General features: G+C 44.4%; 1 protein-coding gene across 2 annotated transcripts in view; it reads right to left on the bottom strand.

Moving 5' to 3' along the window:
* COBLL1 (cordon-bleu WH2 repeat protein like 1) overlaps positions 1-12,348 on the bottom strand; it is a 105,951-nt gene extending 93,603 nt beyond the window's left edge. For both annotated transcript variants that reach the window (XM_064164034.1, XM_064164044.1), the window contains exon 1: positions 12,264-12,348. In XM_064164034.1, the coding sequence (XP_064020104.1) occupies positions 12,264-12,307 (44 nt within the window). In that variant the 5' untranslated portion in view covers positions 12,308-12,348. The remainder of the gene's footprint in view (positions 1-12,263) is intronic.
* Between the last annotated feature and the right edge of the window lie 14,031 nt (positions 12,349-26,379).

Below are 26,379 nucleotides of genomic sequence, written 5' to 3'. Positions count from 1 at the left end.
GAGAGGGGACCTTACTGCCCTCTACAACTACTTAAAAGGAGGTTGTAGTGAGGCTGGAGCTGGTTTCTCCTCCCAAATTGCTAATGATAGGACAAGAGGAAATGGCCTCAAGTTGCTTCAGGGGAGGTTCAGGTTGGATGTTGGGAGGAAGTTCTTTCCTGAGCAGGTGGTCAGGCACTGGAACAGGCTGCCCAGGGAGGTGGTGGAGTCACCATCCCTGGAGGTGTTTAAGGAAAGAGTGGATGTGGCACTTCAGGCTATGGTCTAGCAATTAAGGATGCTGGGATGAAGGCTGGACTGGCTGATCCTGGTGGTCCTTTCCAACCATAGTGATTCAGTGTTGTGCTGAGGGATCTGGTTTAGTCAAGGACTTGTCACTGTGAAACTAATGATTGGACTGGATGAGCTTGAAGGTCTTTTCCAATCCAAGAAAGTCTGTGATTTATTCACTGGCACTACAAAACTCAGGAAAGTAGAAGCAGGAGGGAAAAAAAGCCACCAAAAACTCAGAAATCTATCAGCAGTATCATGAAGAAAAAAATAAGATGACAGATGATTTGTCTGAGTAATTTTAAAACTACAACATCAAACCTCATTTTTTTTCTAAACCAAAACACCATATATTTTCCAGGTTTGATTTAACATTTACAATTCATTGTGTTTCCCTCCTTATCCTTTATTCATTTGAGATTTATGGATGAAGAAGCATTACAGAAGTGTATTTTGGGAGGAATAACTGCAAAGTTTGCAAGAGGTTTGCAGAATAGGTATATGAGAACAGTAAAAGAAAGGTGCTTAGAAATGAGATAGAGATTCCAAGGGTTCAGACAATGATGTCAGAGGCTTTTCCAAGATGAGCTGCTTCATATTCTCTCCTATCCCACTAGCTACTGACAATCAGCTCTGAAGGACTACTTATAAAATGCTTTGGTTTTCTATACCTTTGAGATTCTCATCCTGCTTTTCTACAGAAGTGGACAAGCATTGCCTGGAGTGTTGAGACTCTCTCCGTGGTATCTACAGGGAGTGGGGTTAATATGCATCCTGTGCTGCAGAACAATCAAAACAAAGGCCAACAGTTACCTTGATTTCAGGATCCTCTGATCCCCACATGTACCACTCAGAAGGAAAAACAGATCCTTCGCCCAGCTCCCTAAAAACTCATCCACCCAGCAAGAAACAAGAGACAGGCATTAAGAAGCTGAAGTATTATCAACACATCTAACCCAGTTCTATCAGTCAATTTCTGCTACAAATGCCCTGATAACCTGCTGTGGAGACATCAAATTAAATACAGTAGTTCTGAGGAAGGTCAGTATAAAATACATTGAGAGAATTACAGCTGCTGGCCCTCAAAATGTCACAAGGTAACTTTGAGTTAGTTAAAAGGAGACAAATAATAAAGTAAAGCCTGTTTCTTATCTCTAGCTATCACTACTGCCTTAACATCTCAGCTCCAAGCCCTGCTATGTCTAAGGCATTACCCAATCGTAGATAAGTGAGCAAATGAGAACAGCAACTGCAAAGCCAGGCAATGACCCCCCCCTTTAAAGTGCTGTAAGAAAGGGCTGAGAAGCCCTTACCTCCTTAAATACCACAGTGAAAACAGTCTCCATGTCCATGTAAATACAAGGATCAAAACAGCAAGTCAGGAACTGGGAAATCAGAGAACAGCAGAAGATACAGAAAAGCTTATGTCTGGAGGCTTCATAGGCTTTCCTTGTGCAGCCTGAGGCAACCAAGTTATCCATGAGACACCAATGTGCCCTGGTGGTCAAGAAGGCCTATAGTATGCTTGGGTGCATTAAGAGTGTGTTCAGCAGACTGAGGGAGGTTCTCCACTTCTTCAGTCCTGGTTAAACCACACCTGGAATACTGCGTCCAGTTCTGGGCTCCTTGGTTCAAGAGGGACACGTAGCTATAGGAAAGAGTTCAGCAGAGGGCTATGAAGATGATTGGAAGGGAAAGACTGAAAGACCTGGGCTGGAGAAGAGAGGGCAGAGAAGAAACCTTATCAATGTCCACAAATATCTGAAGGGTGTCTGTCAGGAAGATGAAGCCAGTCTCTTTTCAGTGATTAGACAAGGGGCAATGGACATAAACTCAATCACAGGAAATTCCATCTCAACGTGAGAAAATGCTTTTTTACTGAGAGGGTGATGGAGCACAGGAACAAGCTGCCCAGAGAGGTTGTGGAGTCTCCTCTAGAGAACTTCAGAACCTGCCTGGACACATTCCTGTGTGATCTGCCCTAAGTGGTCCTGCTTTACAGAGGGGTTGGACTCAATGATCTCTAGAGCTCCCTTCCAACCCATAGCATTCTACCATTCTATGACTAGATGGAGAAATGATTAACTCTTAAGAAATAAAAGCCTGAGAGCATAGAGGCAAGTTTCAACAACAGGAATACTTGATTTTCTGAGGAATTAGAAGTTTCTGAATTAAACACAAAGAAAGAATTGTCAAAGGCCTGATTTCAGTCATGGCTTGAATTTCTGGTTTTACACAAGCTCCTGAAAATCATCAGAAATTCCACTTCTGGCAATTCTCCTTAACACACAATTAGTCACTACCTGACACACACTTTGTTTGTCCTGCAAATTAAAGGACTAAAAATATCATCCATCCACCCAAATGGTTTCTATGCTCTCCAAGACGTAATAGTTTCATATTTAATTCTGCACAACATGCATTTTTAATGAAACAAACAAAAGACTTAAATCCTCAGCTACTAGTGAAGGAAAACAGACTTCATTTTTGCCTGGAGCAGTTACAACCCAGTGCTATGAGTTGTAAACACTTGTTTTCTAAACTTTGTTACTAACAGACATTTTGACTCTCCTACTATCTTTTCCTACATCCAGAAACAAAACAATGTTCATCCCAAGGCAAAACTGCTTTCAGTATTGCTGTCACACAAACCATACATACCTCAGTGATTATCTTATACCTGCAGAATTAAGTCCAGTTGTTTTGGCAGGCTAGTTTAACAACAAAGAACTCTACTAGGTTTCATAAAGTCATAAGCAATACAATGATACTTAAACATCAGGTTAAAACAGAAACAACAAAAAACAAATGTGATGCACTGTATTCTGCCCTACTGCACTTCTGATATCTCCACATAAAAAGATAACTAGACAACAGCACCAGATCTACCACTAGCACCCTACTGGTGGTCTCCCGCACCCATGAACATTCTTAACACACCAGCAAAGCTTTCAGCCCACCAAACTGGAGGGGAGGGGGTTGGAAGGCCAAACTGGATGCAACATATTAAAAGAACACTTCATTTTGCAAAAATAATAGTAATAGATGTTCCTTCAGGCATCTTTGTTAGTATGTTAGGATTAGAGTTGTTTTACAGAACAAGGGGACACAGTCTCAAGTTGTGCCGGGGTAGGTCTAGGCTGGATATTAGGAGGAAGTTCTTCACAGAGAGAGTGATTGGCATTGGAATGGGCTGCCCAGGGAGGTGGTGGAGGCACCATCCCTGGAGGTATTCAAGAAAAGCCTGCATGATGCACTTAGTGCCATGGTCTAGTTGACTGGATAGGGCTGGGTGATGGGTTGGACTGGATGATCTTGGAGGTCTCTTCCAACCTGGTTGATTCTATGATAGTTACACCTTTCCCATAGCAAAACATTTTCAAGTTACCTGCTTTAAAAAACATGTACAGAGACTTAATCTATGGGAAAAAATGCATCTGAAGATACCACAGAATCAACCAGGTTGGAAGAGACCTCCAAGATCAGCAAGGCCAACCTAGCAGCCAGACCTAGCCAACTGGACCATGGCACTAAGTGCCTCATCCAGGCATTTCTTCAACACCTCCAGGGACAGTGACTCCACCACCTCCCTGGGCAGCCCATTCCAATGCCAATCACTCTCTCTGCCAACAACTTCCTCCTAACATCCAGCCTAGACCTCCCCTGCCACAACTTGAGACTGTGTCCCCTTGTTCTGTTGCTGCTTGCCTGGCAGAAGAGACCAACCCCACCTGGCTACAGCCTCCCTTCAGGTAGCTGTAGATAGCAATAAGGTCACCCCTCATACTGAGGAATGTTAAATTGAAATGGGGCTTGATTTAAAGAAAAATACCTTTCTAATGCTGTGATTTTGAGACAGAGTGGGGTAGCTTTTTTTAATTAACACAGTGTCATTTGGGGGAGGGGGAACATAGAGCAAAGAAGAAAAACTGTGCAGTTGTTTGGTATCTGAGAAAACTTCAAGCTCACATGGTCTCTTGTTTAGCATACAGCAACTGTTTGCATTGTTTAAGGAGGAAGAAGAGTTTGTCTGCTTTTAAATAAGACTGATCCACATTTTCCAAATCAAGTAGCTCTGTTTTCCAAAATAAAAATCTAGTACATGTGCAGAAGTTTTAAAATAAGAAAGCACAGCTCAGAAGCTACTTCTTCGATGAAAACCTCTACAGAACTAAAGCTTACAAGCAAACCAATGCTTCCTGACAGAAGAAAGGTTATGCCTAGCTAAAAATATTTAATGATTCTATTTTCTTTAACTGAAAATAGCAATCCTGACAACCCTACTCTTGTAACACAGTCAACAAATATGCAACCTCTCCAGAGAGACTCCTGAAGGATAGATTAAGGCTCCATCTTTCAACCACCTACAGCACTTTGATAATTCACAACCACCATAAGATGCACAGAAATGCACATGTCCCTTCTGAACCAGATAACCTTCTGACAAACAAAAAGCAAATCTAGGAACTCTCAGACCTGTAAAGAGTCCCAAGGCATTCCACTTATGGTGCATAAAAAAAATATGTTTCTTCAGCTATGAAAAATTGTCCTTCCATTTGCTATTCCATCACCAATGCAGATTTCTAAGGTAGACTACATCTACTGCAACTGAGTAAATGTTTTATATTCATATAAAGAGTTGCATTTTTAATTGTAGGACCTTACTTTAGGACAAAAACCAAGTGAAATCTCAAGTTTTCAATTGCTACTGCAACTGAAAACAGCAGGAGTGATTTTCCCCCTTGAATTCTTCATTGTCACATGCTGCACAGTCAGTTCCCTTTTTATTGTGCTAATGGCCACAGAACTCTACAGGAGTCTAGGAGCCAATTTCTTGGCTTCTTGTCATCCATTAATGCCCTGACATCAACTTTCTGAGTTTTAGAGCAGCACACAGTGAAAGCAAATACTTAAAATCTAGAGCAAGTCTTTCTCAAACGGCAGGCAGCTACGTGAACTTCAGTCAGAGAGTAGCAGGTCAGCTGCTGGGATGAAAGCCAGAGCCAGGTGAACAGAAAAGAAAGCACACAATCGGATCTGTTTTAACTTGCAAGCTGCCATAAAAGAGAACACTCAGCAGTCCTTGTATCCACAATATTAACAGAGCAACTCATCTTACTGACTTATTAATTAAAAAATAAATAAATAGTTGAGCAGGCTAACATTGTTAAAACTCTAATGACTGGCTGGATAATTTGGCATCTGCTGCTCCCCAGCACACCTACAACAGTGTCAAGTAGAAATAGAAGCAGTCAAGCAAGTAAAACCTGTATGCTTAGAAACATTCCTTCAATATACAGTTAAGAAAGTCAGAATGATTGGCCTTCATGAAGGGAGACCTACTTAGATATTGCCAAATTACAGGAGAAATCTTTTATTTGTGACTTTAAAACAGTCCTTGAGTTAATTCATCTGTCAAAAGACAAGAATTCTGTCAATATGTTCAGTTTCCTCTGGAATCAAAGCTTTTGGTGCTCTGTAATGGGCTCTTTTCTTCCACGCAACACAGTTGTGCTTGCTGAACATAAACAGTGTTCTTCATGTTTACAATAAACACCATAATCTCCTTTAAAGTTCACCCCAAAAGCCCAGTAACAACAGAAATAATCTATCCTGAGATAGATTGGCTCTCACTTTCACTTTTCACAGGACACCATCACACTTGGGCAAAGCTTTGGAATAACTCAGTTGATTTCTCTATTTCCATTTTATCCTCCCACATATTTTTTCACCCTAATATCCACATTCCTCAACACCCCAGCGTTTCCTTGAGCTCATTCCTACAGCAACACACTCCAACAGTGAACATTACCACTGACTACTTTGTAAGTGCCCAGCTATGATTTCAAACTTAAAGTCTGTACAATCAAACCAGCTTTTGAATACAACATTCAGTTGACAGCAACGCCACATCATGGAACTATTTGATACTGCCTACCTAGGTTAAGGCAGATAAATTAAAAAGAACAAGATAATTGCTTCAAGAAGTATTACATGTATGTTCAGAACTCAGCTGGCAAATTACTCCTTGGAATGATTAGTACTCAAGTGGCTCCTGACAGGCACCCACCCATAAAGCAGATAACTCCCTGTTTCAAACATTCAACAAACTCTCTGGTCACAGATTTTCTGTCATGGCTCAATTAGTTGATCTTCATCAGTCATAGGGGTGATAAAAAAAATAAGCTACTTATCATGAAGTCTTGAGTCTAAGAGATAAAGCACATCTAAGGCTGGACCACTTGTTGGATCCATGCCAGCGTAACTTCTGATCCTAGACAGAGTTACCATTTAGTAGTGCAAGCACAAAAGATCTTGCATTTGTTATTACATACACACATTTATTCATACAGTGTACAGAGCAACAACAACAGCTAATTCATTGCAAGATAAAAATGCAGTTTTGGCCCTGACCTAAATTTCACCAAACTGAGCAAATTCAGACATGCTCCCCCTCACTCCCATGCCAGCCTGATACTGTGGCTTGGCAACAGAATGCTTGGTTTCAAGCTATTGCTATACTTTCTGCCCTTCCCATACTCCACAACAGAGAGAACTTTAATTTATACTTCAACAAACCTGTGGCTACATTTTGAACCAACTCAGCCAACAACATGAAACAGAGTAAGAGAGCCCAAATCAGCATTTAATGCTTGATGCCAGACACTTCTCAACAGCGAGCCACAGATGATGTCTCCAGAGATCCATAATCTAATTTCAATGATTTGATAAAACCTCAACAGATACACACACAAGAGGAAAGATAAATTCTCTTGTTCTTTTCAGAACCATCTCACTTCCTGAGACAGCCCTAACCATGAGAACAAGTATTATCACCTGCTCTTAATAAACCTTCAAAATACATTCACCAGGCTAAGAAAGCAGGAAAGGAGAGCATGAATACACATGTAAGGAGTGTTTCTGGCAGTAACCTAAACAAAGCTCAGTTTGGCTCTGCTCCCCACAATCATCTCTCTCTTTAGCCCCTGGAGAGCAGCTGTATCTCTTAAGCCTGTTTTCATTAGACACACAAAATGACAAAACACAGGGCTTTTTCTCAGGCAAAGCACAGCAGAGACTGCTATTCTGTCAATAAACACACAGATTTAAGTATGATTAAAAGGGAACAAACAAAATAATGCAAAATTAACAGAAACTGGTTAGCATGGAAGGTGGACTTCAATGGGCATTCTAAGACTTCAGAGGAAATCTTCTGTTTAGCAAAAGCCACATTTCTTCCAGTATTTGAACAGCACATTAACTTGCAATACCTTTTCCCTTCATGGTAAAAGTCCATGTCAACCAGGAAATCTACTTGATAATGTATAAGTTCATCTACCTCAGAGCACAGGATTGGTACCTGGTAACAGCAGGAAAACTGTGTTTAAGAAGCAGGATACCTTCATGGTAAAAGCCCATCTCAACCAGTGAAATCTACCTGATAATGTAAAAGTTCATCCACTTCACAGCACAGGATTAGCATCTAGCAACAGAAGGGAAACTGTGTTTAAGCAGCAGGTAACCTTCATGGTAAAAGCACACTGCCAACCAGTGAAATCTACCTGGTAATGCAAAAGTTTATCTACCTCACACCACAGGATTAGCATCAGGAACAGAAGGGAAACTGTGTTTAAGCAACAGGTAACCTTCATGGTAAAAGCCCTATGCCAACCAGTGAAATCTACCTGGTAATATATAAATTTATTTACCTCACAGCACAGGACTGGTATCTAATAACAGCAGCAAAACTGTTTAAGAAGCAGGATACCTTCATGGTAAAAGCCCTATGCCAACCAGTGAAATCTACCTGATAATGTAAAAGTTTATCTACCTCACAGCAAAAGATTAGCATCTAGTAACAGCAGGAAAATTTAAGAAGCAGGATACCAACCACTGCTATGTTATTTTTCTCCCTACCATCCCATAACACTGCCAATGCAAGCCAGTCCAGCTCTGTGATGAACCAGAGCAGACTGTGGCAACTGGCCTGGCAGAAGCACACTGTCCTGAGTGCTGCTCACATTGAAGGCAAAACAGATGAGCTACAAAATGCCTCAAAAGTCAGTCCAGCCAAGTTTTTTCTGCTATGAGAAGAAACGACATTCTGTCCAGCCAGTTACTGGGCACACCTACTATTCACCATACTCCAAAAAATTCCAGCCAGTTAGTGGGCACACCTTCTATTCATCATATTTATACTTTAAAAAGCCAACAGAGACAGTGTTGGTTTGAATCTTTACTAACTTACCTTGATTGGACAGTAAGAATAACACTGGCATATTTTTTTTCCTCCCAAAATTGAAACAAACATTTTTAACTACAATCAGTTTGATTTTTTTCAATAGGAAAGGATAATCCTGGATGCAAAAAAAAAACCCTCCAAACAACCAAACCCAAACTATTGTCATCTAGGATACAATTACACGATCCTTTCCTAAAGCCTGTCCCAATGGAACAGATGTGAAAATTCTATATATTAAAAAGACATCAATGATTAAGTTACAACATAGTTTTAATGCCTCCAGCCTTCCTAGCAGTTAGCATAAACAAGACTCAGCTGTGAAGTTTTCAGCAATTACACTGTGTAACTTGAAACAGTGATTTAAGAACACATTTGGACTGTATGAACTTGGAAGTCTCTTCCAACCTGGTTGATTCTATGATTCTATGACTGGCTAGGGCTGGGTGCTAGGTTGGACTGGATGATTTTAGAGGTCTCTTCCAACCTGCTTGAATCTATGATTTCCTTGCTAACAGTTTTCAGCTACAAATTAACAACTTTCTCCACCAGGTTAGACAAGCTAAGAAGAAATATAATGCAGTATCACATCATCTTGGAGTTCTCTTCCAACCTGGTTGATTCTGTGATTCTATAATTTGGTAATACACTTAAACAAAATTGGTATTTGCACTCAAATTCTTATTAGGCTGCACAATTGGACAGGGCTGGGGGATAGGTTGGACTGGCTGATCTTGGAGGTCTCTTCCAACCTGGTTGATTCTATGATTCTCTGGAGTCAAACAGAGAACTGCAGCACTGGCTACTATTCAAAAACAATCTGTAGATCATTTCCAGTAAGCTGAGAGTTACCATTTTGGATGGTATATCCAGATCATTTTTTTCCTCCAAGTCCAGCATTTGGATGAGCAAATGAGAACACCTTCAGTAAAGAATTAAGACTGCCAATACAGAACTTGTTGTAACAAGAACAGAATGGTAAACTGATTTCCTAAGTACCAAATTTTATGTGAACATCTGATAAAAGGCCTGAAAATACATCTGCAGGGCTAAGGCAAATGAGCACTGCTGTTAGCTTTATGTTTTCCAAAACTGAGATGTAAACGCTGACAGATGCTTTCAGTCACATTAAATAAACAGACTACTTTTCCTGACTTACCTAAGTCAAGCAGCAGCCAAAACTGAGTATAACTAAAACCTTTACAGCAGGCAACAGGCCTACAGAAACTGTTAAAACCACCAAAGTGTTAATTGTGCCTTTTTTTTTTGCTTGTTTTCATGTTCTTGCCCCCAGTTAAAATCGAGGACCTTCAAGACATACTGTTTTAGTCACCACCTAACTTGGTACCATCCCCTGTCATCCTGCCCTCAGTCCTTTCAACTGCAGTTACATAACCAAAGCCTTAAAAATGTAGATTCATAGAATCAAGCAGGTTGGAAGAGACCTTCAAGATCATCCAGTCCAACCTATCCCCCAGCCTTAGCGCATCGACCAGACCACGTACTAATTATCTGTAACATAATTACGTATCTTTATTGATGACCTGGATGAGGGCATTGAGTCCAGCATCAGTAAGTTTGCAGATGACACCAAGCTAGGAGCAGGTGTTGATCTGTTGGAAGGTAGGAGAGCCCTGCAGAGGGACCTGGACAGGCTGGATGGGTGGGCAGAGGCCAATGGGATGAGATTTAACAAGGCCAACTGCAGGGTTCTGCACTTTGGCCACAACAACCCAAAGCAGCGCTATAGGCTGGGGACTGAGTGGCTGAAAGCAGCCAGGAGGAAAGGGACCTGGGGGTACTGATAGATAGCAAGCTGAAGATGAGCCAGCAGTGTGCCCAGGTGGCCAAGAGAGCCAATGGCATCCTGGCCTGCATCAGGAACAGTGTGGCCAGTAGGACAAGGGAGGTTATTCTTCCCCTGTACTCAGCACTGGTCAGGCCACACCTTGAGTGCTGTGTCCAGTTCTGGGCTCCTCAATTCAAGAGAGATGTTGAGGTGCTGGAACATGTCCAGAGAAGGGCAACAAAGCTGGTGAGGGGCCTGGAGCACAAATCCTATGAGGAGAGGTTGAGGGAACTGGGCCTGTTTAGCCTGGAGAAGAGGAGGCTCAGGGGTGATCTTATTACTGTCTACAACTACCTGAAGGGGCATTGTAGCCAGGTGGGGGGTGGCCTCTTCTCCCAGGCAACCAGCAATAGAACAAGGGGACACAGTCTCAAGTTGTGCCAGGGTAGGTATAGGCTGGATATTAGGAAGAAGTTCTTCACAGAGAGAGTGATTTCCCATTGGAATGGGCTGCCCAGGGAGGTGGTGGAGGCACTGTCCCTGGGGGTCTTCAAGCAAAGCCTGGCTGAGGCACTTAGTGCTATGGTCTAGTTGACTGGATAGGGCTGGGTGATAGGTTGGACTGGCTGATCTTGGAGGTCTCTTCCAACCTGGTTGATTCTATGATTCTATCTTCTACACTGATTAACAATGCAAGCTTCATTTCTCAGTGTCCATACACAAAGGTGGCATTGCCACAAGCCCCTAAGTGACTCCCCTCCTCCTTGGGTCTTCCTCATCCACCAGAGCCAAGACTTCAAACCGATTTGATTGCTGGCGCAAATTACCACCAGCTGCACCTGCTCAGCTAATGCTCACTCGCTCCAAAATCCACCTAACTTTTGCAGTACTATGGAAGCTTCAGAAAAGTCTGGGGGTTAAAAAACAGACTCACTGTGTATTCTGTCCCTTCCGTTTACAGCTCGCTCTAACAGCCTTGTCACTTCAGTCAGTGAATTCTTCTTCAGGGGCATCTGACAACTCAACGGCCAAGTCTTCCTTCCTCCTCCTGCTCTCTCACGGAGGCAGTTTTACTTTAGATGTAAAAATCCATTCTTTAAAGCTGCGTTTCTTCGGAGAAGCTCAACGTTTGCAAACAAACAAACGAGCCCCCTGACTTCTCCCGACAGATGTCGCTTGTTTATTTCTCCCCTGTTGAGAGTTACCGAAGGACGGAAAAGCGCCCAGCTCCCCACACCTCACAGCGAGGGAGCTGGACGCCGGCGTACGGCTGCTCGCACCGGGGCTCACACGGGTAAACGGGGCGCTACCGACACTGCCCTGCCGAAGCGCTCCCCGCCAGGTACCGCGCCAGCGGTTAGCTGCAAACGCTGCAGTTCGGCGGCAGCAGCAGCCGGACGGTGACACCGGCAGGCAGGTCACGGCCCATCCCGCAGAAATGCCCCAGGTAACCGGCGAGGGCTGGCGCTGCCGCCCGCGCACCCGCCGCTGCTCAGCCAGGCAGCACCGAGGCGGGCGCCGGCGGCCCCGTCCCGCCCGGGCGCAGGCTCCGGCCAGGGCACCCAGAGGGCCGAGATGCCGCCCGGGCGCGGGAGGCGGCGCGCGGCCAGCCTGCTCCCGCCGCGCCGGCGACCGTTTAACGGTCGCGCTTCATCTGCCGCCGCCTTCTCACCGGGCTCGGCTGCGGAGCGGCACTGCCCCGTGGAGCTTCCGCCCCGCTCCGGCGAAGCCGCGGCTGGGGGACACTTACTCAGTCCCTGACGCCGGAGAGCCGCCCCTCCCTACTGGTGCCCTCCCAAACGCCGCAGCTCGCTCAGTACCGGCCCTCCTTCCCCGAGCTGCCCCCTCACACCTCTCCTCACCCAGCCCCGCGCACAACCTGGCACCACAACAGCTTCGCTCCGACAGCCCTCCCGGACCCGTGGGGCGCCCAGGCCTCCCATCACTGCGGCGAACTACGCTTACCCTGAAGACGGTGGGGCGGCCGCCTGCTGAGCGCGGCCATCCATGCCGGCAGCTGAGTGAGCGCAGGGCGGGCGCAGCCGCTGGGACCCGCCTCACCTGATCGGGGCGGGCTGAAGAAGGCAGCTCCGCTCTGCTACCCCCAGCGCCGCCTCGCCCCCGAGTCCGGGCATTCCCCGCTCTTTACGGGGCGGCCGTGGGGCGCCTTCCCGGGGCGGATGCCACGGTCAGGGCTCTGCTGGGCTGTCTGCGCGGGGGCAGCCGCTCGCTGGACCACACCTTGGGCGGAGGGGAAAAAAGAAAACACAGAAAGAAAAAACTTCGCGGCGAGAAAGTTAAACGCGGAACGCTCCCCGTCCCGGCAGCCGCGCAGAAACAGAGCCTCCCTGTTCTGCCCCAGCTCCTCCCTCATCCTTTCGCCCGCCTCCACACACCCGGCTCTCTCCGGCGGCCGCCCGGCGCTCGGCCGGTGCGGAGACCCAGCCGCGGGCTGTCAGTGGCCAGCGGGGGCAGGGCCGCTCCTCTCGGCTGGAATTTTCCTCTCCCTGAGTAAAACGTCCCGGCGACCGCTTTTGGCTCGGTCTTTCCCCATTCCAGCCACCAGGGCGCGGGGCGAGAGCCCTACAGGTAGTGAGAGACAGGCGGCGAGCCTAGGGGCAGGCGCGGCAGATCCTTAGTCTACAACAAGCGGCCTGCGGCGAAGTGTTGTGCTGTGACTACAGCCAGGACCCCCCTGCTCGTTCCGCAGCGTGCCCGGGACGCGCCCTGGCTGCGTGCTTACGAGTTTCCTTACGGCTGTCCCTCGCCTCTCATCCCTCGCTCCCGCAGGTGCCAGGGACCGCCGAGCTGGCAGCAGCACTGAAGCACAACATGACCTACGCCTGTCACGGGTAACTAACTATTGGCGTTTAGAGAGGTTTCTACTAGCCCTTCAGTTCGCTCTTTGGGCATGACGACACGTCAGTCTGCTCTCTGTGCCGAGCTGTTCCTTTGCAGTACCTTGTGAGCAGGTCTGGCAGTCTGTGCCAGCACTGAGCACCCTTCCAGTGCTGTGGGATGAGGAGAGGACATCGCACCACAAAAAAACCCAACTCTCTATGCAGGTAGTATTTTGGCCTGTGCTTAACAGAAGTTCGACAACAGCCAACATGAAAGCTAAGCGTTTTTATTTGTTTTTCTATACAGAGAAAACAAACAATTTCATTCTAGTATAAATGTCCTTTTTCTGGCAAGTAATAAGATTATACATCTGGAGAAACATTAGATCTGACCATTCTATTTTAATATTATTCATCATATGGACAATAGAACAAGGGGACACAGTCTCAAGTTGTGCCAGGGTAGGTATAGGCTGGATATTAGGAAGAAGTTCTTCACAGAGAGAGTGATTGGCATTGGAATGGGCTGCCCAGGGAGGTGGTGGAGGCACCGTCCCTGGGGGTCTTCAAGCAAAGCCTGGATGAGGCACTTAGTGCCATGGTCTAGTTGATTGGTTAGGGCTGGGTGTTAGGTTGGACTGGATGATCTTGGAGGTCTCTTCCAACCTGGTTGATTCTATGATTCTATGACATTGTCAAGTATAATACTGGATATATATAATGCAGGTACTGTAATAACATTTTGCTTCTCCCTGTATGCCCTTATTTTGTCCTTCTTCAGTGCTTCATCAATGAAGATGTTCTGCTTTTATTTTCTGCTTCTTCAACAGAGATTGGATACTCCTAAAAGCTGTTTTGACAGAGCTTAGAGGTTGTTCACACCCTGAATAACCACATGCCACTATCAGACACACCCCATTAATCTGCAAACCAAAAAAATTCATCACTGATGAGTCAGATGGATTTTCCATGGACCAGTTATCAGAGATTGTGTTCAAGAAATTGATCAGTAAAAATAACCTCCAGAACAATACTTCTGAAGACCTTATGTAAGTCTCAACCTTTTTTCTCTTCTGACAGTCAACTTTTTTTTCCTCACACTCCTCAAAATAACTTGGCCACTTCATAGATTAGAATGGAGGTCAATAACTAATTCCTTTCCATTGTGGCTGTTGCAGTCAGGGCAGGGTAACTTTCTGTATTGGGACCATTGGCTCAGTTTAAGTACAAAATAACTTCATGTTTCCAGCCAGGTCCTTCCTGGGCAAAACCATTACATGACTGCATCTTCTAAATGGTAATAAAACTCCTGCTTGCAAAGGTGTGATATTATTCTACACTCCACTGGTGTTTCAAGGGAACTGAAGACCATTGCAGATGATTACATATGACTTAATTACATAAACTGGTGTGATGTTGTCATCCATTCTAATAGGCTTCACCAGACCACCAGAGGTAAGGAACTGCTATACCATTCTCTTTAAAATCTCATCTGAAAACCACTATGTGTTGTAGCTTAATTCTTTTGGCAAGTACTTATGTCATGAAGATTGCAATCTATGGAAGAGCTCTCATGGATTAATAATAGAAACTCAGCAATGCCAGGGAGAAAAGTGACATCAGGGAAACAGCCTTAAAAAATTACTCTGTTAGTGGTGGCAGTTTCCAACAGAGACTGGGGAATTATCTAAAAAAGCAGTTCACTGAATAATGCCAATCCTACTTAAGAGGGGAGAGGTTATGCTTATCTTCTTAAACCACCACTTCTCCTATTCAAGTCTTCATTGTTAACTAAACAGGTCTGAAATACTGAGCGCTAGAAATGCTGTAGGCTTTCCACTTGAGTCTCTGCAGGCTATGTTCTGCAGTGACAGTTTTATGATGACTAGACTTGAAATAGATGGCTTTAAGAGATACTGTCCTAGGGACCTCAGATTTAAATTTCATTCTGGACTCCTATGGCATTTCCTTTTTTTTTTAACAAGAGAAAACAATTTCTGTGAGTCTCTAAAGATGTTGACAGTCATAAATCATATGCTCATTTTTACATGTTTCTGTTTTTATAAGGTTCCCAACTTTGTCTTCAGCTTCAAATGTTGCTCATGTAAAGCAAATATAAGTCTCATACACGGAGTGCTGGCACAGAAAATGCCAAATAAGTGGGCTCTTAATACACTATCCATGTCTATCCTATTGAGTAGTCAAAAGCCATTTAAAGAAAAGTTTCCTTCCTTTTTCAGGCTGATTTGTGAAGATATCATTGTAGCAGTTAATGAAGTGGCAAGTTAATTGTGCAGTTGCAGTAATGTCATATTTTGTCTGTGGTTTGGGGTAAAACAATCATTTGTCTGGAGCAATGAATCCTCTCAAGGAGCTGCCGCCCACTGCAGCCATGGATGTACTTGGTGCCATTGTATGTGCAGTATCTATGTTTGCAGATTAATATCCCATTCTGACTACTGTTAGCATAACCTTCAAGGTATGCTTGTAGTGAGAACTGTTAACTCCCTTTGCTATTTGAAGGAGAACCACTATCTTAGGTAGAGATACGGAGTTCCAAGCAGCTTACTAATTATAGAGTTTTCATCCAAGTTGAATTACTGGAAGCGAAGCCCCACCTGTTCTGAAAAAGCAGCAATATCTCATGGCATTTTTCATAACAACCAGTTGTCCTAGATGGCTTTGGGAAAATCTCCATGCTTCCACCCACAAGATGGAACAGGACTAGTCATTGCTCTCCACTGTACAAGAGGTTGCCAGGAATCATAGAATCATATCATCAGTCAGGTTTGGAAAGGACAACTAGGATCATTTAGTTCCAATCCCCCTGCCATGGGCAGGGACACTTCACACTAGATCAGGCTGTCTAGAGCCTCATCCAGTCTGGCCTCAAACATCTCCAGAGATGGAGCTTCCACTGTCTCCCTGGGCAACCCATTCCAGGGTCTCATCACCTTCATGGTGAAGAACTTCTTCCTAACATCCAGCCTCAATCTACACATTTCTAGCTTTGTTCCATTCCCCCTAGTCCTATCACTACCTGACATCCTAAAAAGTTCCTCTCCAGCTTTCTTATAGACCTCCTTAAGATACTGAAAGGTCACAATAAGGTCACCTTGGAGCATTCTCCTCTCCAAACTGAACAGCCCCAACTCCCTCAGTCTCTCCTCATAGGAGAGGTGCTCCAGCCTTCTGATCATCCTTGGGGCCCTTCTCTGGATGCGTTCCAGCATATCCATATCCCTCTTGTAATAGGGGCTCCACAAGTGGATGGAGTACTCAATATACATTCCAAATATGGAATACAAATGTTTTGAGATGAACAACACTGAAGAAATTTAACAGAAGATATGAGTTTCAAACAGGCATGCCCATTATTGCCCACGGTGAAAGCTATTTAGAAGTGTCAAACAGATGACAGGACTCATACGATATTTTTCACTGTTGTAAAGAGCTCTTTACAAGGTCTTTCTCTTTACATTTATTTATATATAACAGCATATTAGTGGTATTTAACTATGTAACCTGAATGTTCTCTTAAAGTTGATTGGATAGGGCTGGGTGATAGGCTGGACTGGTGTGATAGATTATGCAAAATGAATAACCTCTATTAATTTTGATATCCAGGCAAAGATTGTTAATAATTATGACAACTGTGTATTAACATTAAATCTTGCCAGAAAACTTATTCACAAGGTTCAAAACCACACAGTTTGGAAATTTATACACAGAAGGAAGAGGCAAAACTAGAGCACTTATTTTCTTAAAGTGGCAAATGCAAACATTATACTGGAAGAGAAGGTTCTTGTGGTTAATTATACCACTTACCCACTAGATGGACCCAAGATGTTCCTTTCTGCTTTTGGCAGGAGGCAATTAGTGAATTAGAAGAGGCTTTAAGTATTTACTCACAAAATATGACCAGACGGTACCCAAAGCATGTGGAGGGGCTGCTGTCGGCGGTCTCAAAGCCATTAAAGACTTTGGAGTTTCCCCAGCTCTTTTCTCAGGAAGTTGGGAGTCTATAGCACAGCCTCTGACCTCGTTGCTCTTGATTCCTGATTCAGCAGAAGCCTTGCAGAGGGGCAGGCAGGATGCAAAGCCATGTTCAGTCTTGGCACAATGACACGCTGGCTAAGCAGGCCGATCACGTGCGGGCATTTGGAGCCTGTTCCTGGTAAACTCAAGGCAGTGGAGCTCACAGGCAGTTTCAGGATGCAGTGAGGCAGCAGCAGCAGCACACAGTGCTACCTGCTCAGCCCTTTTTATCAAAACCACCCAAGAGGAATGGGCCTTTGGACATAGATTAGCCAATCAGAATGGCACTCTGCCAAGCTTGACCATATTAGGTGAAGTCAGGGCTTTTTTTTTCCTTTCCTGCAGTTGCTTCCCCCAGCACAGGAGGAGGAGCAGGGGAAAATGCCTGGACAAGCCAGAGTCCTTTCACTCAGTGGCTGCAGGTCTTTTGTCCTCTTTCCCGCAGTTGCTTGTCCCAACAGCAGAAGGTGGGGAGAGCAGAAAAAACATGCCTGGGCAAGCCAGGGCGTGGGTAAGCCCATTTCTGGCCCATCAGGCCTACCACAACAGCTGTATGAGCTTGGAGGTTTCTTCCAACCTGGCTGATTGTATGATTCTGTAACTTTGTCCATTAAAACTCATACTGTATCGCAGAGTTGTTTTGAAGAACACCATGCAAAATCGGTGTGAAACAGAATATGGAACTGAAGGGTGTTTTCCCTGGTAACTTTATTTTATGATGTAAAATTAAAATATATTAGAAAGGTAGGCTGGTTTATTCTTCCAGTGCAGCAGGTGTGGTAAAAATCAAGTTTTCACAGCTAAAACAAGGAATTGTTATATGACTCTTGGTTGGTTTAAATGAAAACTGAATCTGTATGTAATTTTACTCTACAGAGCAGACAATCAGCTTCCACTGCACCCTGCTGAAGACTTGTTTTTTCTGTTTGCATTCCAGCCCGTGGGTAAAGTTTTGGGAAGCATGCACACACATGCATATAGCCACAGAAAACATTGCTGGAGGCACAGGGACTGCGTTTTGTGTCCATTTAAACTGAGGGCTTAATTGAAAAACACTACACACATCTCATGTATAAATACACATTTTGTTATCACCCTTTTCCTAAGGAGCTCAGGAAGCATTTCTAAATAGTAAAATGTTACTGCTAGAAAGTAGTTAAAAATACTTTGGTGCCTGAAGATTATGCTACATGCTAAAATCACAGCTAGTTAACAGCACAACTGTGATAGTTGTATACTCTCTTCAGCAGATGACCCCAAAAACCTGGATTTCAAAACTCAAAAGGCAGCTGCCTCAGCAGATCTTATGTTTGTAAAATCTGCATCAGAGATTTACCAAGCAAGGCTCTGATACATAGATTTGATAAACATCTGAGCAGAAAGACATCCTATACAGTACTCAGCACTGGTCAGGCCACACCTTGAGTACTGTGTCCAGTTCTGGGCTTCTCCATTCAAGAGAGATGTTGAGGTACAGGAACATGGCTGTAGAAGGGCAATGAAGTTGGTGAGAGGTCTGGAACACAGCCCTGTGAGGAGAGCCTAAGGGAGCTGGGGGTGTTTAGCCTGGAGAAGAGGAGGCTTAGGGGTGAGCTCATTGCTGTCTATAACTACCTGAAGGGAGGTTGTAGCCAGGTGGGGGTTGGTCTCTTCTGCCAGGCAACCAGCAACAGAACAAGGGGACACAGTCTCAAGTTGTGCCAGAGGAGGTCTAGGCTGGATGTTAGGAGGAAGTTGTTGGCAGAGAGAGTGATTGGCATTGGAATGGGCTGCCCAGGGAGGTGGTGAAGTTGCTGCCCCTGGAGGTGTTCAAACCAAGCCTGGATGGGGCACTTAGCGCCATGGTCTAGCTGATTGGACAGGGCTGGGTGCTAGATTGGCCTGACTGATCTTGGAGGTCTCTTCCAACCTGGTTGATTCTATGATTTATATTCAGTTTGTAGCAGGAGTGCTAATTTTTAGAAATCAATCAATCAAAACAATTATTCTAAGTCCCTCTCAGCTGAACAAACTGCCTGACCACTTGGACTAGTTGATTGTTGAAGTACAATGAAATATATTTTAAAAAGATTTATTTTCTCTTACATAAAAGTAGAAAATAGTTCAGGTTAGGACTGCCCTATCTATGTGACCCAAAGTAGTATTAAAATTTCCCCTACAGCTTGGTTTGTAGCAGTGTACTGCTTTGTAATGGAGTCCCATTACAGTGACTGAAGTGTCCTGTTGCCTCATACAAAAACATGCAAGAAACATCATCTTCTTCTGTTGGAAAAATACACTTAGATCCAAAACTGATTTGAAAATTTCTTCAACAGAGATAGAGGATATGTAGCAATTGCTAAGCTATCAGTATAGGAGTTACCTTAAGTCCTGAAAGCTATATTGCTATGGCTGTACTGTTTGATGAAAGCAAGGTGTATTAGCTCAGGAGGAGCTTTACACTGCCATACTTTAGATAGCTCGCTCAGAACTAGTCAGGGTAACTTTATAGCATTCGTACTTTCTGGACATCCCCTGAAACACAATGTACATTTAGGTAGAATTTAGTGTTTTACATGCTTTTGAAGCATGGAGAGAGAGTTAAACACTGTTTAACTGGATGTTATGAACTGCATGTTCTGATTAGACAACAACGCGCGGAGGAGAGACGGAAGGGGTGTTCTTCAGGAATGCTGACAAGAAAGAGATGCTGCTCTCTATGCAGCATGCTGATTCCAGTATACTTTAGAGACCTACTAGTGGAATAGATTCCACCACAGAGTTCCAAAGGGAAGCATTTATCATGTTATGTTTTTATACAACACATGCAAAGACAAAGGCTAGACAGCCTTCTCAGTCCTTGTTTCCACGGGCTCATTGTTATGGATGAGACTACTTTGCTGCTTAATTACCATTTTTTGTTTACAGGGCAGATACACTGATATGCTGAATACATACCAGAGCTACCCTTGAGCTATCCTGTCCTGTGTACTGGATGAACTTGGAGGTCTCTTCCAACCTGGTTGATTCTATGATTCTATGTCTAGTTTAAACACCAGATGTTCAGCACAGTAAATCCAAGATAGTTCAGGTGAGATATGTGCATATAGTGAATTCTAAGGGGATGAAGAAATCTGCTTGTAAAAAAAAAAGAAGACTCATTCCACCTTCAAATAGTGGCAGTTTCAAGAACACAATACTGTGCCAAGTTCTGTTGTGAGTTCACATCATAGGCACATAGATCCAGAAATTAGTAGTGCTCTAAGCTTTTAGAAAGCTACATTGTTTGTTTCTTTTAGTTTTTCAAGATAAGCTTGAATACAAGTCATTAACAGATACTTACATAAAGATTTCAGTTAGAGTACTTGTCAGAGTTTACCAACTGTGCTAATTCCCACAACCTTGTCAAACACATTTTCCAAGTATACTGCTTATCACTATGGTTCTACGCAGCAAGAACGAACAAGGACGGTAGCTCAAGGCCATGTTTTACAGCTGAATGTGGCTTTTTGTCTTGCATTTGCCTCATCAGAAAGATATGAAACATCAGCTGCAGAAATTCTTTGAGGTCTTCAGTTGAAAGTTATTGCTGGTCTGAGTTTGAGAGTTTGCATAAGCAATTGCAAGTCATTTCAAATCCCAGCTTTGACTCTATAGCTTTTCAACGGTATGCCAGTGTCTCCTTACAGAATTACCTTGTTAGTAAGCATCACAGCTTGTGCAGACATGTCAAAAACCATTTCAAAGTAGCAGCTGCGTGAAGCTCAGCACAGGCTAACAACTCGTTTTCACAGCAAAGTTTCCTGGAGAATGTAGAAGTGAAATCAGTGTATCTCTTTGGCTGTGCCTAGCAGCAGTACACAGGACAGGATAGCTCAAGGGTAGCCCAGGTATACTCTCTGGTATGTATGCAGCATATCAGTGTATCTGCCCTGTAAACAAAAAATGGTAACTAAGCAGCAAAGTAGTCTCATCCATAACAGTGAGCCCATGGAAACAAGGACTGAGAAGGCTGTCTAGCCTTTGTCTTTGCATGAGTTGTATAAAAACATACCTTGTATGCATATCTATTTGCTACTGATCTACCAAACTGTGTTGAATGTATTCAGTTGATGACACCAAGCTGTGTGGTGCAGCAGACAGGCTGGAGGGAAGGGATGCCACCCAAAGGAACCTGGACAGGCTGCAGAGGTGGGCACAAGCCAACCTCATGAGGTGCAACAAAACCAAGTGCAAGGTCCTGCTGCTGGGTCGAGGCAATGCCAAGCAGAAATCCAGGCTGGGCAGTGAGTGGCTGGAGAGCAGCCCTGAGGAGGGGGATCTCGGGGTGCTGCTGGACAAGAAGCTCAACATGAGCCAGCAGTGTGCACTTGCAGCCCAGAAAGCCAACCAGATCCTGGGCTGTATCAGGAAAACTGTGACCAGCAGGCTGAAGGAGGTGATTCTCTCCCTCTACTTCACTCTGGTGAGACCCCACCTGGAGTACTGCATCCAATTCTGGACCCCTGTTACAAGAGGGATGTGGAGATGCTGCAGCATGTCCAGAGAAGGGCCTTGAGGATGCTCAGAGGGCTGGAGCAGCTCTGCAATGAGGACAGACTGAAAGAGTTGGGGCTGTTCAGTCTGCAGAAGAGGAGGCTCCCAGGTGACCTTCTTGTGGCCTTCCAGTATCTGAAGGGGGCCTACAAAAAAGCTGGGGAGGGACTTTTTAGGCTATCAGGGAGCGACAGGGCTAGGGAAAATGGAGCAAAGCTGGAGGCGGAGAGATTCAGAGTGCACATGAGGAGGAAGTTGTTGAGCATGAGAGTGGTGAGAGGCTGGAATGGGTTGCCCAGGGAGGCCGTTGTGACCCCATGCTTGGAGGTGTTTAAGGCCAAGGTGGATGAGGCTCCGGCCAGCCTGATCTAGGGTAGGGTGTCCCTGCCCACGGCAGGGGGGTTGGAACTAGATGATTCTTGTGGTTTCTTCCAACCCTGACCAATCCCATGATTCTGTTTACAACAGCAGATATGAAATTGCTATCATCATCTGTACTGGTGCCACAGGCAACTCAGCTGGTCTAGCAGCACTGCAGCCAATTTTTTTTCCCCAGAAATAAAGGTTAGAAAATCAAAAGGGCACCAATTTTATCTCCCTTATCTCTTCCTGAAGAAGACTGGGCAAGTTAATTGGAAAGAAATCCATCAAGAATTACTAAATACAAAGCACCACCTCTGGATCAAGAATTTCCTGACCAACAGATTCCTTGATAGCAGGAATATCTGTGGAAGTATATATGCTTTCCCCTCATTTACTGTGTTCCCTGACATCCACTTTTGGATACTGTCTGGGACAGGATGCCAGGTCTGACATAGAGAAGCCATTCTTGTGTTCTGAGGTTCTTTTAAGTAAATTTAGAGATCTGACTTTAAAATAGAGAGGCCCTATGTTTTAATAACAGTAAAACACTGCCATAGATGTCTCAGGTTCTTTTGAACCTACTGTAACTATTCAAGATTTTGCCTTCAGTCTTATTTTTCACATTGTAATGAACCACACTTTTCAAGCCACATTAGGCATTGAAAGAGCTGGGGGAGGCAGTTTGGTGGTATTAGAAGGTAAATTACAGCTTTGCTGAATAGCTTTGATTTGGTATTGACTTTAGAAGCTCTGTGTGAAGTGGTGATGCTGAATGGCCTTATTGACAACTCAGAGGCCAATGTGTGTGAAAATGACAGCACTGGGACAAGGAGACATTTTATCTCTCTCTAGCAGTCTATGAAATGCTTATTGACCTGGCTGAACCTTAAAAGTCATCCCATTATAGTCAGATACAAGTTCCTGGGCTTCATTCCAGGCTAAGACCCACAAAAGGGAACATGTATATGCTAATAAATGCATCAGAGTCTATTTAGGCCAAACAGTTAAAGAGAAAAGGTTGAAACAGGATTGAACTGCCCAGATGCAGAAGCAGAAGAAAATAAGGGGAAACAAAGAGTCACCCTAAATGGTTTGTGCTTCATTTTTATTTTGCTACTTATGGAACTGCATCTGAGAAATAAGCAGCTCTAGAATCTGGTCAACATGGTACCAGTTTGGGTTGAGTCACATAACCATTTTCAAGGCAACTAAATCTCCTCTCTTGATTTTACAGACAGAACCCTGCTGCATAACCTGTTTTAAGTAATTCAAGATGCACCTTGGAAAATCCTTGCCCCAAGGGCAGAAAGTGTTTGAAACACTTAAAGTGAATGAAAATGAATGGGGTTCAGGAGATAAATTCCTTTGAAGGTGTTTTGGAAGGCTAGTAGGCCTATTAGATGTCCTGGCTTGCCCTACCCTTTTGCTGATGGGGGAAGCAAGGGTGGGAGGAAAATGAAGGCTTGGGCCATTATCACTGTAGGAGGGGACGTAAACAGGTACCCACAGGTGTTTAGGTACTTGTTGGTGTCTTGCCCAAATAAGGGTGAGCAAGCCCTGGGGTCACCTAATATGGTCAGTTTTGCAAATGCCATTTTGATTGGTGAATCTCTGTGGCCAAAAGAGCCTTTGCACTCATGCCAATAATCTGAGCTAAGTTGCAAGCCGTTGTGCTGCTTCTGCCTGGCTGCTTTTGCTTGACTGTTTCTGCCTGGTTGCTTCAGCCTTCCTGCCTCTGCCTCGGGGAGCTGCCTCTGCCTCACTGCTCTTGGACAACGTGTTCTGCTCTGCCTTGTGCTTCAGACCAGCTTAGCCTTGATGTTCTGGGCTTGAACTACCTGGAAACTGAAGTGCCTCAAGTTTTCCAGGAGAAGGCATTTAAGAGCCTGATGATGTGGCAAGAAGTGCCACTGACATGGTGCTCTCTGCACCTCTGACCCATTCCTGGAGGTGTTTAAGGCCAGGTTGGATGTGGCTGTGGCCAGTCTGATCTAGGGTAGGGTGTCCCTGCCCATGGCAGGGGGGTTGGAACTAGGTGATCCTTGTGGTTCCTTCCAACTCTGACTGATTCTATGATTCTGTGATCTATGAATACAAAATTAAATTATTTAGCCCATGTTTTTCAGTAAACCCCTTCTTACGATGAAAAATTCTGTTACAGAATAAATCTCTAACTGACAAAATGGAAACTAGAGTTCATAAAGATTTAAACTACTAATAATTAACCTGAATGCACCCAGAAAGGAATTGGCTGGATGATGGCATGCAGCGAGTGGTGACCAAGTGCACGATGTGTGGCCAGCAGGGCAAGGGAGGGGATTCTCCTCCTTTACTCTGCTCTCATCAGATCTCATCTGGAGCACTGTGTGCAGTTCTGGAGCCCTCAACACAAGAAGGACATGGAGCTGTTAGAGCGAGTCCAGAGGAGGGCCATGAAGATGCTGCAGAGGGCTGGAGCAGCTCTGCTATGAGGACAGGCTACAAGAGTTGGGGCTCTGCAGCCTGCAGAAGAGAAGGCTTTGGAGGAGACCTTATAGTGGCCTTCCAGTATCTGAAGGGGGCCTACAGAAAGGCTGGGGAGGGACTACTGACAAGGTCTTGTAATGGGGTAGCAGGTTTAATTTGGCAGAGGGGAGATTTAAACTAGATGTTAGGAAGAAGTTCTTTACAGTGAGGGTGGTGAGACACTGGCACAGGTTGCCCAGGGAGGTTGTGTCTGCTCCCTCCCTGGAGGTGTTCAAGGCCAGGTTGGATGAAGCCTTGAGCAACCTGTTTTAGTGGGAGGTGTCCCTGCCTATGGCAGAGGATTGGAACTGGATGATCCTTGAGGTCCCTTCCAACCTAAACCATTCTCTGATTTATTCAGTTATGTTGAAAACAAACAGTAACAGTGAATCTGTCAAAGAGGCACAGAAACATATTTTGCTTCTCCAGGAAAACATAACAGAAATAGCTATAAAAGAAGAGAATCTATTCTGTCAAGTCACCAACGCAGAACACAGACACCACAAACAAACTCCAACTTACTTGCCTCAAGGGCAAGATCCTTCTTGATTCTTAAGGGTGCAGATTTGCCTAATGTTTTAAGGTTCAAGCTGTTTTCAGGGTTTTCCTTCTTCCTATCATTCAGACTAAGTCTAACTTCTCAAAGGTCACAGGTATTAAAGTCCTAAATTCTTACAGTTAGCTCAGAAAAGCAAGTAAAAGACAAGCCTTAGAAGTCACTCAGATGAGTACTAATAAGCAAGAGGAAGTCATCTCAAACTATTTTAATGTATGTGGAGGCTTCTTAATGTCTTTCTTTATGTTTCCTAATAGATTTTACTATTATGGACAGCATTTACTTTGCTTCTTATATGATAGAATTCCATCTTGTATACATTTTCTTCTATTAAGACTTTCAGTCCTGCTGCTACTTAAACCAGATTTTGTTGAGTGGTTTCACTAGGATGTTAATGAGAAGCCAGTTCACCCCTACAAGGCAGACATCTGGAAAGTGCTGTCCTGTCCTTTGAATTTGTACCAGGATTTTAATCTCTCCTACATAGCTGCCTGGAAGTCTACTGGTAACAATTACTGATCATTGCAAAGATCATCCCTAAGTGATGGCTCTTCAGTATAAGTTTTGAACACATCCCACAGTTTTCTCTAAGTTCAGAGAAAATTTTGAACCACAGTGATGAAGGAGACAAAAAAAAAAAAAAAAAAAAGTCAGGGGGGTGATTTCAGAGGAAATTTTCTTGTAATATATTAAAGTTCTAACTTTACACATGTCCATTTTTCTGGATTTAACTCAGTCTCTCTCTTAAATCCAAATTAAATCATTAGATATATTCTGATAATTACTTCTGTGAAAGAATCCTAGCTGCCTAGAAGCACTTTCATAGAATCATAGAATCAACCAGGTTGAAAGAGACTTCCAAGCTTATCCAGTCCAACCTAGCACCCAGCCCTAGCCAGTCAACTACACCATGGCACTAAGTGCCTCATCCAGCCTTTTCTTCAACACCTCCAGGGACAGTGACTCCACCACCTCCCTGGGCAGCCCATTTCAATGCCAATCACTCTCTCTGCCAACAACTTCCTCCTAACATCCAGCCTAGACCTCCCCTGGCACAACTTGAGACTGTCCCCCCTTGTTCTGTTACTGGTTGCCTGGCAGAAGAGACCAACCCCACCTGGCTACAGCTTCCCTTCAGGTAGTTGTAGACAGCAATGAGGTCACCCCTGAGCCTCCTCTTCCCCAGGCTGCACACCTCCAGCTCCCTCAGCCTCTCCTCACAGAGCTGTGCTCCAGGCCTCTCACCAGCTTTGCATTCTTCAGC

Source organism: Pogoniulus pusillus, chromosome 2 (assembly GCF_015220805.1).
Source record: "Pogoniulus pusillus isolate bPogPus1 chromosome 2, bPogPus1.pri, whole genome shotgun sequence".
NCBI lineage: Eukaryota > Metazoa > Chordata > Aves > Piciformes > Lybiidae > Pogoniulus > Pogoniulus pusillus.
The sequence above is the reverse complement of the archived record's forward strand: the minus strand, read 5'-3'. Positions and strand labels throughout refer to the sequence as shown.